The sequence below is a fragment of the Mytilus galloprovincialis genome, chromosome 1, assembly GCF_965363235.1.
Source record: "Mytilus galloprovincialis chromosome 1, xbMytGall1.hap1.1, whole genome shotgun sequence".
Taxonomy (NCBI): Eukaryota; Metazoa; Mollusca; class Bivalvia; order Mytilida; family Mytilidae; genus Mytilus; species Mytilus galloprovincialis.
In genome coordinates this window covers 127,769,529-127,785,270 of record NC_134838.1, presented here as the reverse complement: position 1 = coordinate 127,785,270, position 15,742 = coordinate 127,769,529, and the positions used below count along the sequence as shown (strand labels likewise).

At 33.1% G+C, this 15,742-nt stretch overlaps 1 protein-coding gene across 2 annotated transcripts; it reads right to left on the bottom strand.

Annotated features, from left to right (window-relative positions):
- Window positions 1–322: 322 nt before the first annotated feature.
- On the bottom strand, window positions 323–14,758 carry LOC143058553 (G-protein coupled receptor 157-like). Of its 2 annotated transcripts, none has more exons than XM_076232052.1 (5): window positions 14,608–14,758; window positions 8,388–8,938; window positions 7,809–8,020; window positions 3,948–4,130; window positions 323–1,663 (listed from the first exon to the last, which is right to left on the bottom strand). In XM_076232052.1, the coding sequence occupies exons 2-5, from the start codon at window positions 8,794–8,796 to the stop codon at window positions 1,439–1,441; spliced, it is 1,029 nt and encodes a 342-aa protein (XP_076088167.1). In that variant the 5' UTR covers window positions 8,797–8,938; window positions 14,608–14,758; the 3' UTR covers window positions 323–1,438. The 2 variants fall into 2 exon arrangements, with proteins under 2 accessions (XP_076088167.1, XP_076088171.1); XM_076232056.1 differs by having other exon boundaries at window positions 3,948–4,127.
- Window positions 14,759–15,742: the final 984 nt, after the last annotated feature.

The window sequence follows — 15,742 nt, the reverse complement described above, 5'->3', positions numbered from 1 at the left end:
TGTTGCCCTGTTTTTGTTGTTAAAAGAAAACAGGCAATTCTAGTCAATTAAAATCTCAAACTCACCTCCCTGGTTGGAACTCACAACCTCAGTTTTGACAGACTAGGGACCCTGAGGATGAACAACTTAGACCACTTGTTCAATAGTCCCATAAAAAAAAATGAACATCAGAATGTTACACTACAAACCTTCCAATACCAATACATCTAAGAAAATCTCAAGAAATAAACCAAAAACTGTTCACCTTATTGTCAATATAAAGATAAGAATATATGGTATAATTACCCACTCTCCAGAGACCAAATGACATAGAAATTTACCAAAATACTAATTGCCTCATTTATATACAAAATATTGAAGGAAAAACAAATATGTTACATAGCAACAAACATGCACTGAATTATTTCACATTTTGTATGAATTGTCAATAACTATACTAACAAATAAACATTAATATAACTAATATAAAGAGATTAAGCAACATAATTTGAATAGAAGGTTAACTAAATGACAGAATTTTGATATCGAATATGAAAAGAAAAAACGGGTATCACTGACCTTTTTTTCTGCTATAAGATAAAATAGAAAAATGTAATACAGATTCCTTTAACAGAAATACCTTTTCTGGGAGTTATCTAACCTTAATATATGACGGTTAAATATCAAAAATAGTTTATCTTTGAATTAATGAGTGATAATAACCTGATATCACTCTAAGTTGTTGATTATTTGACAATTCTTGTTTACAAGTTGCAATTATGCATCAAAATTTGCTGGCCTTTTAAAAAATTCTCCACCTATTATACACTGCTATTCTCCACCTAAATCACAATGCTAAAGACTGTATATTGTGCCCTCTTTTTTTTTTTGGGGGGGGGGGAGGGGGTGGTTATTGTATCTGTGTTGCTGTCTCATAAATGTTAAACTCAACAACTAATATGAGGGAGATCTAAACATTTTGAAGTTGAATTATTGATGGCCAAGATCATATTAAAACCATAGACCAGAATTAATTTAGAAAAGTGTTTCAAAATGATAACTCTAGCACCATACTTTTGCAGTTTGCACTAGCAATTTGATGTGGATGCAAAGGATACCAGGTGAGTTCCATTCAACTTCCTTTGGTAAACTTCATTGTATAGACTTGATTTACAAATAATTAAATTATATTGTAAGCTTGTAATTTGCATACAGAACAATTTAAGTCATCTTTATAAATTATCTTGCATATGTTGCTTATTGTACATTTTTTGTACTGAGTTTATTAATTTGTAGAGTACAATGATTGGTTGATTTATTGGTTGTTGTTTGCATATTTGATTGTACAGTGCCAAACATGTTATACATATTATGGACTCATATGACTGTACAAGCAAATAGTCAGAATAATGTTGATGTCATGTATCATGTATGGAAAGATAACTCGTCCGATGTTTTTTCAACCTTGGACCTGATCGTGTTCTTCATTAAGTTCAATTTCATCCATTAATTGATTGCTATCTGATGTGAGTTCTTCTAATTCCAATGGTCGAAGTCCTGATGTTTTCTTTGAAAACAAATGTCTGATACTTTGACATTTTATATTCAGTTTTGTACGGACATCTTTTGACAGGAAGCACAACAAAATAACATTGACGAATGCCTGAGAATGGTCTCCTATTACCTGTAAAACATGTATACATAAATTACACATCAATATTAACAAAAGATAGATTTTGAGTTTCTGAACGATTATAATAAAACTTGATGCTATTTTGACACATGCACTTGTCTCTGAAAAAAATTACCTATGTACTCCTAAAGTCATAAGAAACCTCAAATTAAAAAAAATAATGCAATAATGCTCAATTTCCATGCTTTTTTGTTGATTTTTTGTTAATTGTTGACAAACAGGTGACAATCATTAAACTTCGGCTTCAAAACATGAACTTTAATTACCTGCCATATTTTCACAACAACACTGACCGATTGAAAAAAAAATTGACGATTATACGAAATTTATGCGAAAAAAATGAAAAATTCTTGAACTGAAGACTAAGTTTATGATGTTTGTATGCATTGTTTCAAGAATTGGAAGAGCATTATTTTTCACCGGTCACTCGTTTCTTATGACTTTAATCTAGTTGTTTTTTATCAGTGGCGGAACCCTGTGGAGGAGTCAGAGGGTTGGAACCCCCTTTTTTACGCTCAATGATTTTGAATGGAGACATTTGGTTTGAAACCAGACCCCTTTTTTCCTAGGTTGGAGCCCCCTTTTAAAGATGTCTGGATTGTCACCTTACTAGAGTATATATAGGATCATATAAAACAGGCTATTATTTGAACTTGGAATTATTTTTAATTATGGACATTGCATTAATTCTTGTGCTTGAAATTTTTAACAAATTCCATGTTTATTTAGTATTATAATGGTTTGAGCGGTTCATAACACTTTCCATACAATGTATTTTGTATAGATAGTGTTGTGTGCTTCACAGAACATTAAAGTACAGAATAAACATGGAATTTATTATAAATTTCAAGCACAAAAAATTATGCATATTCCATAATTAAAAATAATTCCAAGTTTAAATAATAGCCTGTTATAGGTTTTTTCTTCAGAGACAAGTGCCTGTGTATCTTGACCATATGTTGTTATTGTTGATAGTCAATTATTGGTGGTTATTAATTTTTTCTTTAATATGAATTTAATTATTTTAAACATACATGCCAGCTATCATAATTACTGCACATCAATATTGTATACAAATAGGGTCTATATCATATTTCTAAAATGTATAAAGTGCATAGTCCCTCTATTGAGTTTTGGGTAATGATAAAGAAACTCCAGAGTCTAGTAAAAATATGAAGAAATTAAACATATATACCATTTAAGGGCATACGATACAGTTACAGGGGAGGTAATGACGTTGCTAACGTAAAATGTTATTTTCGCGCCGTCAAACTATGACATATCGGGAAAAGATGCATTTTTGGACTGATTTTTATCATTTAAACTGATTTAATTTTAAAACGAGTGTATGGACCCCTATTTTTTAAAACAGCATTTTTTTGTTTCATTTTGCAGGGAAAATCTGTGGATCAAATTTTATAAAACTGTAAATAGTGCATTTTTTTTTAATTTTGATAAATATACAGCAAAAAATGACGTTTTTTTCTCAATTCATGATCATTTGATAAATATGAGTTATTTCTGAATAAAAAGTGCATAGATTTTTAGGATACTTATAAAATACAGAAATTACAAATTGTTTAACAAAAAACAATTTGTGTTTATCTTTTAAAACAAAAAAGTTATGTTTTTCTTTTGAAAGGAAAAATACGGCCACAAATCCGAATTTTGAGCAAATATACAAAATTTCGACCTCATTTAACTCAAAAAGTAGCACATGAAGGTATATTTTTTATCACATATTTGATTTAATCAGGCAAAAAATAGCCTATATGGAAATGTTCAACAAACTGTAAATACGGGATCTTAAGTACAAAACAATTGATTGCATCACTTTCTTTACTTTACACTTTGCTTGCACCCCTATTGCAAACAAACGTGTACATATGGAAATGTCCGCCCTAACTTAATCAATTAGACTCGTAAGATACTGCAATTATGAAACACCACAGTTTAATGTTTGTCCCAATACAGGCTATCCAGGTGGCATTTTGCACACTGTCACTATACTCACTTTAAGCATGCTTTTTATTGCAAAACAAGCGGGTGGTGAGGAAAAAAATACTATTTGTATGATGAATAAACACTTCTTGTCTCAAAAACTTGTGATATTTTCTTGTTGTCAGAACAATGGTCATGTGTTCGCTTCTGGCAAAAGTGTTCTTTTGACATATTGAAACGAGCAAGTTTAATTACTCGCTAGCTACACAAGGCAAGCCAAGAAAAAATGTATCGAATAGAGGTCAAGTTCTGTCAAAATTAACGATCAGATTACCTGCATTAATACAAGCCAACTAGCCGTTGTAGAGAGGGCAGACGCCATTTCTTGCCAGGCACCCCATGCATTAAGCACAACAAAAATCAACGGTATATGTCTTAATTTACGGTTTGCTTTCTGTATTCTAAGTGTCAAGTCTTCCTCAAACTCATCGATTTGTTCTTCGTCTGGTTTTCCCTGCTTAATGGAAATAATATGTTCAGTGTTAAGGTATTTTATGAAAAGCTTATATATATGTAACTAGGTACCCAAGGGTCAAAAACATGCAACAGTGTCCTCCTATAATTTGAAACCTTGTTCAAATTTGATTTGAACCTGATCTTTAAAATATATACGAAAGGCACACCGGTTGTAAAGAAGAGTTGGCTGTTTTGGGCCCAAAATTTTATGCACATCAAAGTTACCATACACATAATCTTAAATGTGCCCTCACATGACTATATCAAACGGTGTTCACGAAAATAGATTAATATTCCACATTTGCCGAGTTTTCAAAGTGACGCAATTCTCGGTAAGAGACAAAGGAGGCCACATTGATGCAATTAAAAGTCAAAGTCGATGAAACCTATAATTTCGGTATAGAAACGTGTCACGATTTCAAGGGTGACCCAGAACTCATTCTTTTAACAAAACAACAACTTTTTATAATAAAAAAACACTTTTAGCAACAATTACCAATAGATTTACATAAACATGATGTCAAAATAAGTTAAAAAAAACAACTGCAAGAGCTTAATGTCAGCATTTATGACAATGCAAGTCCGCGGCGCTTGGTGTGAGCATTAAAGTTGTTTGTTCTGATGATAAACGGAATTCAATACATAAAAAGACAATCGGTATTAGTGTTGTATAGATTATGGATTATTGGCTAATTTCACAATTCTAATACTACGAGTGACATCTTAACCTAAAATCACAATTGACGAATTGTATATACTAAAACATATTAGTAACGTTATATATTAAATATGCTTGATTTTCTTTGTTCCGTATCGATTTTAATTTTTTTTTGGATTGAAAAACTATGTACACAACAAGGAAACAACTTTAAAAATGATGAGATTTAAGAAAGCATCTCTAAATATATATATATATTGTAGTTTTATGGCTGTACACGATGGTTTGACAAAAGAAATATGGACTGAAAACTGCATTAAATTATATTTCTATATTATCATTATGGCGCTATTAAATTATGAATATTGTTTAATTAATTCTGTATTTTCTTGTTTTGTGCACTTTCCTGAATAATTATTGTAATTGCTTATGTGAAGGGGAAGACTTCATAAGTATTTGTCTCTGTTTGCAAATAAAATAGTTATTAACTTAAACTATAAAATGCAACTTTGACGTAGAACTATCATTTCGAATGACGGCCTAGTCATTCAAATATATATATCTTAATTTGTGTAATTACAGATCAATCTGATCGAAAACCAATCTATCACTTTGATTAAGGAAAACTAGAGGCTCTCAAGAGCCTGTGTCGCTCACCTTGGTCTATGTGCATATTATCAATGGACACAGATAAATTCATGACAAAATGGTGTTTTTGTGATGGTGATGTGTTTGTAGATCTTTCTTTACTGAACATTCTTGTTGCTACAAATATTTCTCTCTATAATGAACTTGGCCCAGTAATTACAGTGGAAAATATTTCCTAAAAACATGACGAAAAAGTTGTTAACAATTGACTATAAAGGGCAGTAACTCCTTAAGGGGTCAATTGAAAATTTTGGTCATGTTGACTTATTTGTAGATCTTATTTTGCTGAACATTATTGCTGTTTACAGTTTATCTCTATCTATAATAATATTCAAGATAATAACCAAAATCTGCAAAGTTTCCTTAAAATTACTAATTCGGGGGCAGCAACCCAACAACAGGTTGTCTGATTTGTCTGAAAATTTCAGGGCAGATAGATCTTGACCTGATAAACAATTTTGCCCAGTCAGATTTGCTCTAAATGCTTTGGTGTCAGAGATATAAGCCAAAATCTACATTTCCCCTCTATGTTCTATTTTTAGCCATGGCAGCCATCTTGGTTGGTTGGACGGGTCACGCCACACAATTTTTAAACTAAATACCCCAATAATGATTGTGGCCAAGTTTGGTTAAATTTGGCCCAGGAGTTTCAGAGGAGAAGATTTTTGTAAAAGATTACAAAAATTTACGAAAAATTGGTCAAAATTGACTATAAAGGGCAATAACTCCTTAAGGGGTCAACTGATAATTTTGGTCATGTTGACTTATTTGTAGATCTTACTTTGCTGAACATTATTGCTGTTTACAGTTTATCTCTTTCTATAATAATATTCAATATAATAACCAAAATCTGCAAAATTTCCTTCAAATTACTTATTTCGGGGCAGCAACCCAATAACCAGTTGTCCTATTCATTTGAAAGTTTCAGGGCTGATAGATTTTCACTTGATGAACAATTTTACCCCGTCAGATTTGCTCTAAATGCTTTGGTTTCAGAGTTATAAGCCAAAATCTACATTTCACCCCTATGTTCTATTTTAGCCATGGCGGCCATCTTGGTTGGTTGGCCAGGTCACGCCACACATTTTTTAAACTAGATGCCCCAAAGATGATTGTGGCCAAGTTTGGATTAATTTGGCCATGTAGTTTCAGAGGAGAAGATTTTTGTAATAGATTACTAAGATTTACGAAAAATGGTTAAAAATTGACTATTAAAGGCAATAACTCCTAAAGGGGTCAACTGACCATTTCGGTCATGTTGACTTATTTGTAAATCTTACTTTGCTGAACATTATTGCTGTTTACAGTTTATCTTTATCTATAATAATATTCAAGATAATAACCAAAATCTGCAAAATTTCCTTAAAATTACATATTCAGGGGCAGCAACCCAACAACAGGTTGTCTGATTCATCTGAAAATTTCAGGGCTGATACATTTTCATTTCATGAACAATTTTACCCCCATGTCAGATTTGCTCTAAATGCTTTGTTTTCAGAGTTATAAGCCAAAATCTACATTTCACCTCTATGTTTTATTTTTAGCCATGGTGGCCATCTTGGTTGGTTGGCCGGGTCATGCCACACATTTTTTAAACTAGATACCCCAAAGATGATTGTGGCCAAGTTTGGATTAATTTGGCCATGCAGTTTCAGAGGAGAAGATTTTTGTAATAGATTACTAAGATTTACGAAAAATGGTTAAAAATTGACTATAAAGGGCAATAACTCCTAAAGGGGTCAATTGACCATTTCGGTCATGTTGACTTATTTGTTAATCTTACTGTGCTGAACATTATTGCTGTTTACAGTTTATCTTTATCTATAACAATATTCAAGATAATAACCAAAAACAGCAAAATTTCCTTAAAATTACATATTCAGGGGCAGCAACCCAACAACGGGTTGTCTGATTCATCTGAAAATTTCAGGGCAGATAGATCTTGACCTGATAAACAATTTTACCCCTGTCAGATTTGTTCTCAATGCTTTGGTTTTTGAGTTATAAGCCAAAAACTGCATTTTACCCCTATGTTCTATTTTTAGCCATGGCGGCCATCTTGGTTGGTTGGCGGGGTCACGCCACACATTTTTTAAACTAGATACCCCAATGATGATTGTGGCCAAGTTTGGTTTAATATGGCCCAGTAGTTTCAGAGGAGAAGATTTTTGTAAAAGTTAACGACGACGGACGACGGACGACGACGACGGACGACGACGACGACGGACGCCGGACGCAAAGTGATGGGAAAAGCTCACTTGGCCCTTCGGGCCAGGTGAGCTAAAAAACATACGTTTGATTTCTAACACTTTACAAATTGTGTTAATTATTTTGTATTTGTATTTATTTATCTTATTCTGCGAGTATGCTCACCTGAACTGAAAGCGAGAATTGTACAAAACTGTAAAGTGCAGTGCATATAATGATAGTAGCTATCCTCCACCCCAATCCTGTAACTAGCTCCCACATCTCAAATTTCTCTGTCTCTCGGTCTATCCAACACCATGGAGGTCGACGCTCAACCTTTGCTTTGCCAAAGTTAAACCCTATCACGTCTGATGCAGTTGCTATTACCATTACAGCGACTTTAAACAAAAAAGGTGCAATCATATCAATATTTATACATTTTCTTTCATTCCCAGTAATGGAAATCTCATTTTATATCAAACACAGTCATCACTGAATTCATTTTTTTTAAACAGTTTGCCTATAAATGTTTAGGTCCACTTCATTTGAACTTTGGTGGATAGTTATCTCATTGGCAATCATATCACCTCTCCTTAGATTTATATTGATTTAAAACATTTTTAAAACTTCGTTTGAATACTCACAGCTGTTGTCATTAAGATTTGCACTGAATTTTCACATAAAGGGAAAGTGTACTAAATATTACAGCAATAAATTTAAATTAAAAACCATACTAGGTTTAGTGTCGTGATAATTACAATGTACCTGGAAATCCCCAGCAGACAAGATGGAAAACCCCTCTCAGTTTGTCGGCAAGAACGTCTTTCTTCCAGCTGATGCACAGATAAACATATAAACTTATAGCACATGTCCACAGATAGGCACACACATTAGATACTATAGAGATTGCGCTAGCAGCGGCACAGACGGGGAAGTTACTCCATGTTAGTTCTGGTGTGAACACTGATACCCCCGCAGCCACAATACTGCCGACACAGGACACAAAGTTGGCCACTGTCAGACATATTAACAAAGTTCGTCCATTAGTACGCAGTGATTTACAAGATATGAGGACAGCAATAATAATGAAACAAGACAAGATGGATAATGTTGACATGACAATGGCTATCCCTGCATAGGCCTTGTCTATTGTGTGAAGAAAAGTAAACTTCATGATGGAGTCTGGTTTCTGTAGTGTATAAGATTCGGTCTGATCAAGGTTTACTAACTATTCCATAACTGGTTAATATTGATAATTTTAGTTTTAATCATTCAGGAATTGAAAGACCACACCGCATTTTCGTGTTTAATATGTCCTGAAATAAATATAACGTTTACATGCTGAGTAAAAGAAGCATATATCTTAATTTAAAAACTCGTTATCTTAAAAACCGTTTTGACGAGTAAAATTGAACCTAATGGTTTATTTTCCAGTCTATGGAAGAAGCGATTCGATAAAAGCTTTTCTTATATCAACGAGCGATATTGTCTTATATCAACGAGTTGCATTGTGGGAAATTTCAGACGAATGTTAGCATTTGTACGAAGAAAGGCAGATTTATCGGTATAAAGTAATGACTCTTTTCTTAAAACAGGGTGACATTTAAAACGACATACGTCTGGTGTATAATTTTCATGAGTTTGTTTATGTAATAACAAGCAAGGTGTATTTAAACGAGAACATTGAATTATTGAATAAATGAAACGATTTATCATTTGTAGATGTACACATTCTATAAATATCATGTAGCAAATTCAGTGGAATGCAATTGAGATAAATTCAATTGTTTGCTACGCCAAAATCACCTATAAGTCAACGATACTGCTATATTTTAAAATATCAATGCGATATTTGTCTTATATCATAGCGATGATTTTTTAATATCAAAAATTTATGAATGCGATACTTTTCTAATATAACTGCTATAGTTTTCTAATATAAAATGAATACGTTGACACGTCACAATAAAATTGAGAATGGAAATGGGGAATGTGCCAAAGAGACAACAACCCGACCATAGAAAAAAACAACAGCAGAAGGTCACCAACAGGTCTTCAATGTAGCGAGAAATTCCTGCACCCGGAGGCGTCCTTCAACTGGCCCCTAAACAAATATATACTAGTTCAGTGATAATGAACGCCATACTAATTTCCAAATTGTACACAAGAAACTAAAATTAAAATAATACAAGACTAACAAAGGCCAGAGGCTCCTGACTTGGGACAGGCGCAAAAATGCGGCGGGGTTAAACATGTTTGTGAGATCTCAACCCTCCCCCTATACCTCTAGCCAATGTAGAAAGGCAAACGCATAACAATACACAATGCATGTCAAGAAACTGCAAACATAATTCACAAACTTAGATCATGACCGGTTTAATGTTTTAGGATCATTATCACTAAAATTTCGTAACTGTAACAAAATTAACGCTTACATGAACTTATCCTTACGAAATTGTAATAATCTGTTCAGTCTATTGTTTTCAATTACATCATTTAACCGACTAACTAACATGTTTAACCCCGCCACATAATTTATGTATGTGCCTGTCCGAAGTCAGGAGCCTGTAATTCAGTTGTTGTCGTTTGTTTATGTGTTACATATTTCTTTTTCGATCATTTCTTTTTTTATATAAATAAGGCCGTTAGTTTTCTCGTTTGAATTGTTTTACATTGTCTTATCGGGCCTTTTATAGCTGACTATGCGGTATGAGCTTTGCTCATTGTTGAAGGCCGTACGGTGACCTATAGTTGTTAATGTCTGTGTTATTTTGGTCTCTTGTGGACAGTTGTCTCATTGGCAATCATACCACATCTTATTTTTTTATAATTCTATTTGAAGTTATGATGCAATGGCGGAATTTAAGTGCGGTTGCAAATACGTCTACCGCCGACCTATTAGATTATGATATACTGGTCACACTGCTATAGCCTATCCACCTTGGTAATATCGAAATAGACAAAAAATATCATTTCTTAAAAGAAACATTCATTCAAACAATCCAATCCAATACAGCTCCAAATTACAATAAATAGTCAAATGGTAAAATCAATAATTCAAACAAATTAAAATGTACAAATGCTGATGTCCCGAACTTTGAAGATACCAACTGAGTAGCCTCAGACTATAAATTGGACAACTTCAGATACAACGAAAATCAAAAATCTTGTCAAACAGAAAATGTATTTATTATTAACATTTTTGGATATCAAAGACTTTTCCCGTTGGTAAATCGATATCTCTATGAACATAATCAGCTCGCCGCGTGGACGCTCTTTTACATCGCGATGACCGTGAGGGTATTCCGATGTATTGTTGCCACAGAGATTTGACTTTCGTTTTTAGCTAGTAACCGATCGTATAAATACACGAACTTTTCTGAGTGCAAAATAACAATCCGTATCGCTTGTTATAAATTCATTTCTTCAATGAGTACTAAAAAAAATGTTTAGAACACAAGTAAATAAGATGTAAATGTCTTTTGACGTTAGAAAACATGGCCGTAACTACATTGAGGCAAATGAGGCAAATGCCTCATGTTGGAAATTAAAAAAATGAAACAAAAAATGAAACAAAAAATTGTCTTCATATCAAATTGTTTTCACGGAAAGTGTCTTGCAAGAAGCAAGTTCTCTTCACTCTCTGGTATCGCCCCTGCGTGTTTTTCGTGATCCATGTTTCTCTTTTACTTTTGGTTTTCAGAGTTGATGGTCTATTGTTTGTACTTCTGTGTACCGGGTTTAAACGACTCAGAGAAACTACCCAATTTTTCTTAGTACGGATTGTAAAATTGGGTATTTTCTCTGAGTCGTTTAAATCACTCGAAACTAGACGAGACATGCACAGAAGTGATAGATATGTATTATAAATATTGAATATCTTAATCAGCAAAATAAAAACAAAAAAAAAAAATATCTGTATCATATACCGGGCCATGCTCCTAAGGATAAAACTAGACAGCTGCCATGGTTTAAATTAAAGTAAGACCCCCAATTTCCCGGTATCAAATTATTTTAAAAAAAAACCCAATGTATTGGCATATGACCTTTTACATTGGAGGGTGAAACTTGCACTAAGTCGTGTTCAGACCCTTTAACAGAAAATAAAGGAATATGGAGTAAACGTGCACGGAACCTAATCGCACACAGAGTCAATGCATAGAAAAAATACAAATCAATGGTCAAAGCTTTTATTCCTGTTCTCCATCTTGATAGTTGTTGGAGGGTCTTCAATAATAAAAGAATCATAAATACCGTAAAACAAGGTCAAGATGGTCCCTAGTGTCAACCTAAGCAGGACTAGAACTTAAAGTATAATACTGCCCTCTCAATATATTTAGATCTAGTTATAAAAAATCACCAAATTCGACACAATACAAGACAAGAACTGACAGACCGGTATTAATGATTATGAGAATTACGATTTTTGCTTTATCCTACATATTGGTCATTTAATCTTGTCCCTAAAACCACAGGTACTTGTCTCAGAAAAAAAAAATTCCTATATACCTTAATAGTGTTATATTAAGGTATATAGGAAATTTTTTTTCTGAGACAAGTGCCTGTGCCTAAAACCGAAAAAATCTTAAAAACAATAAATCTATATTTTTGATTTGAGACCAGAATATTGAAAAAAAAGCTAAAAACTATTTGCGTTTCAATGTAAGAAAGAGTCCGGGAAACGCCCAGAATGCACGATTTTGCGTTATTTTTCTCAGAGCTTCTAGGGGCCTTGAGCGGCCCCAGACCCCTCGCCGAAAATTTTTCGCATCGCTACGCTCGGCGAATATATTTTGCCTCACTATTAAAAGAGGCTAGTTACAGCCCTGGAAAAGTGTATATATCTTTTATATATTCATACATTTAGATCGTTCAATTGGAGGACTGGAAAGCAGTTATTTATAAGGGGAAATTTTAAAGATTTATAAATATAAGCAGATGGTGCATGAGTTCGAATGAGACAACTTTCCATCAAAGTAATAATTTGTTTAAAGTAAACCATTATAGATCAAAGTAGGTCTATAAACACGGAGCCTTGGCTCACAGTGAACACCACGCTATATAGGAACAAGAACATTGCAAGCCTTCACGAGTCAGAAGCACAATGACTTAATGATGCAAGACCTCTTTAATTAAATCTTCATCTGAATGTAACTACAAGAAATTCTTTACTAAGTCTAGTTATATTAAGGCAATAATATATAAGAATATTGTGACGGCACCTAAAAATTTTATTTGTCAAAAAATCCAGTGCAAATAACAAGAAGAATTACCAACAAAAGTTAAATAACTTTTTCTCTGTTTGTGTTCAGTATTCTCGGTCCTCGTATCTTTCAGTTTATATTCACTAAAACCCCGCGGAAATCTCACATGCGTACATTGTAGGTGCGTTCTAAAAGTCATGTACGTTCGTACAACAACGTTTACATTAAAAAATATATATAATTGTCCCGAATAAACAGCTGTCATGGATGCAAAGAGCTATTGGAGAAACAATTATTTTAAAAATATAAATCTTTGTAAGATCTAGTTCAAATATTTACAGTTTTTCACTTGCTTCCATCACGAGATAATTAACGAGACGTTTTTTTGAAACACAACCAAATCACCCACCATGACAGCATTTTGTCCAATCACAGAAAGGATTTTCGAGCATGCGTATTCTGTTGCCATAGTTAAGCGTCCTTAAGTTCAAACGGCACAAACCGAAACTATACCGACTACGTCGGAAAAAAGGAGATTCAAAAGTACATGTCAGATTTTGAACGAGGACAGTATGATTCATCTTTGTCACAAGTTAGTTTCATTGTTATCCAATGAAAATCTTCTATGCGTGCGTTGCAAGCATATCGGATATATATTATTTCGGTGCGTTCATTATGAAATTTGCTAAATGTTATATATGTGAACAATCATTTTGATACTTAACTATTTTATTACGGCATTGTTTATCAAACCCTTATTTGATTAGTTTTGATTCCAAAACTAATTGAGAAATTTGTAAGATGTTACCAAAAACAATTTGAATTTAAGCAATGGTCTTAAAACTGCTTATTTACATACAATACTACTAAGAAGTAAAATCACAAAAATACTGAACTCCGAGGAAATTCCAAACAGAAAGTCCTTTATTAAATGGTAAAATCAAATGATAAAACACACCAAACGAATAGATAACAACTGTCATATATCTGACTCAGTACTGGCATTTTCAAGTTTTGAAATTGGTGGATTGAACCTGGTTTTATAGCGCTTAACCTCTCACGTGTATGACAGACTCATCAAATCTGTTGTATTTACAACGATGCGTGAACAAAACAGACATAATAGGTAAAATTGTCAAAATATGGGTACAACAGTCTAATATTAATACTAATCGGTACTAATATTGATATAAGAAAAACACTGCTATGATATTTTAAAAGTATCGCATTGATATTTTAAAAGTATCGCATTGTTTATTTATGTATAATAAGAAAAATACAGCACTTCAAATTTTACATGGACATAAACTTTAGCTTCTAACTAACTTCTCAATGTATATTTAGACTCAATTGTTGTTTATATATGAACAATAAGTTTTAAAGTTAGTATTTTCTTAATTTTTCGTTGCCGAAAACAACATTTTCCGCATGGAATGTCTGCATATTTACAATTGATATTAGACAATATCGCTTTGTGATATAAGAAAAGTTTTTATCGATACGCTTCTTCCACAGACTGTTTTCTTTGTGATAATAATTCATGTATTATCATATTGTCATATTAGAGGATAAGTTGCAGACATGAAAAATAAAATCTAAAGTATTTGATGCAAAACTTATATATGACATATATATCTCAAAAAATAAACTACCGTACTATACTTCTAAACAAGTTAAATTTATAAAAATCATTGAGCATTTTGGCATTTTATCATTTTTATTTTCCCCTGCAAGATGTATATTTTTAGTATTTTTTCGTGAACATAACTAGAAACAATTACCTTAAATGATTAAATTGTCAAAGTGTTAAATCATGTGTATTGCCTTGTATATCCAGACCCGCAGGAAGTTGACAACATCAAATAAAATGTCGCTGATCAAAGTCTCTCATGATATCTCGTTGTTAATCATCACACATTTTTATCAATTTTGATAAATTTAAATGTTATGCATTTTGCCTAGCTTTATCGTTTGATGTATACGTATAGCCTGGTATCCTGGTCGTATCTCTGCTTTGTATCACCTATTGTCAAGCAGGGATCCAGGGAATCGAAAACATTATGACTGTTCAAACAGAGACAACTATGCCGTCGACTGTGACAGCACCTTGTCTTTGGATTGCAAAATGCTTTAGAAAATCGTAAAATATCTATCACATGAAGTTTTAATTTTGATTCATTTCTGTGATGCATCTGTGACATCTTGATTTATTATTTCTAATGATGTAACGTAAATCCCTTTGTATCAATTGTAGTCTCTTTTGTGTGTTTGTCTCTTTCTATATTTCATGGTTTACATTATTAGAGACATATATGTATGCGTTTTTGCCTTATTATTCAGGTCAATATTTTAGATTGCGTCTTATTAAACTTGCTTTTTTTGCTTGCGTTTACTATGTGTGTTCTCCATTTTCGGTCGTCTGATAATTTGGAGTCCAATAGATATAGGAAGATGTGGTGTGAGTGCCAATGAGACAACTCTCCATCCAAATAACAATTTATTAAAGTAAACCATTATAGGTCAATGTACGGCCTTCAACACGGATCCTTGGCTTACACCGAACAAAAAGCTAAAAAGGGCCCCAAAATTACTAGTGTAAAACCATTCAAACGGGAAAACCAACGGTCTAATCTATATAAAAAACGAGAAACAAGAAATGTACGAGTCGGCGTTTATCTCTTTTCGTATACAGCGTTTGTTTGATTAGTTTGTAAAAGTTACTACGTGTTTCGTTCATAGACAAGATATCAAAATGTTTCATACTGCAGTTTTCGGCCCACAATTACAATTTATCAAGGCCCTGTTATATACTGTGGTCTTGTAGGCTGTTGATTTCCCTTTAAAGCTAGCTGTCGTCTTCAGAAATGTGAGTCAATACAAAATATGGTTGAAGTGACCTGTACGTGTTGTTTCTGT

What these genes read in the sequence shown, in the direction of transcription:
- LOC143058553 (XM_076232052.1), bottom strand. Translation starts at nt 8,796, where the DNA reads ATGAAGTTTACTTTTCTTCACACAATAGACAAGGCCTATGCAGGGATA. An exon ending in TGTCTGCTGGGGATTTCCAG is followed by an intron (nt 8,021 to 8,387) that starts GTACATTGTAAT and finishes TTTTGTTTAAAG; the next exon opens with TCGCTGTAATGGTAATAGCA. An exon ending in AATTCTCGCTTTCAGTTCAG is followed by an intron (nt 4,131 to 7,808) that starts GTGAGCATACTC and finishes ATTTCCATTAAG; the next exon opens with CAGGGAAAACCAGACGAAGA.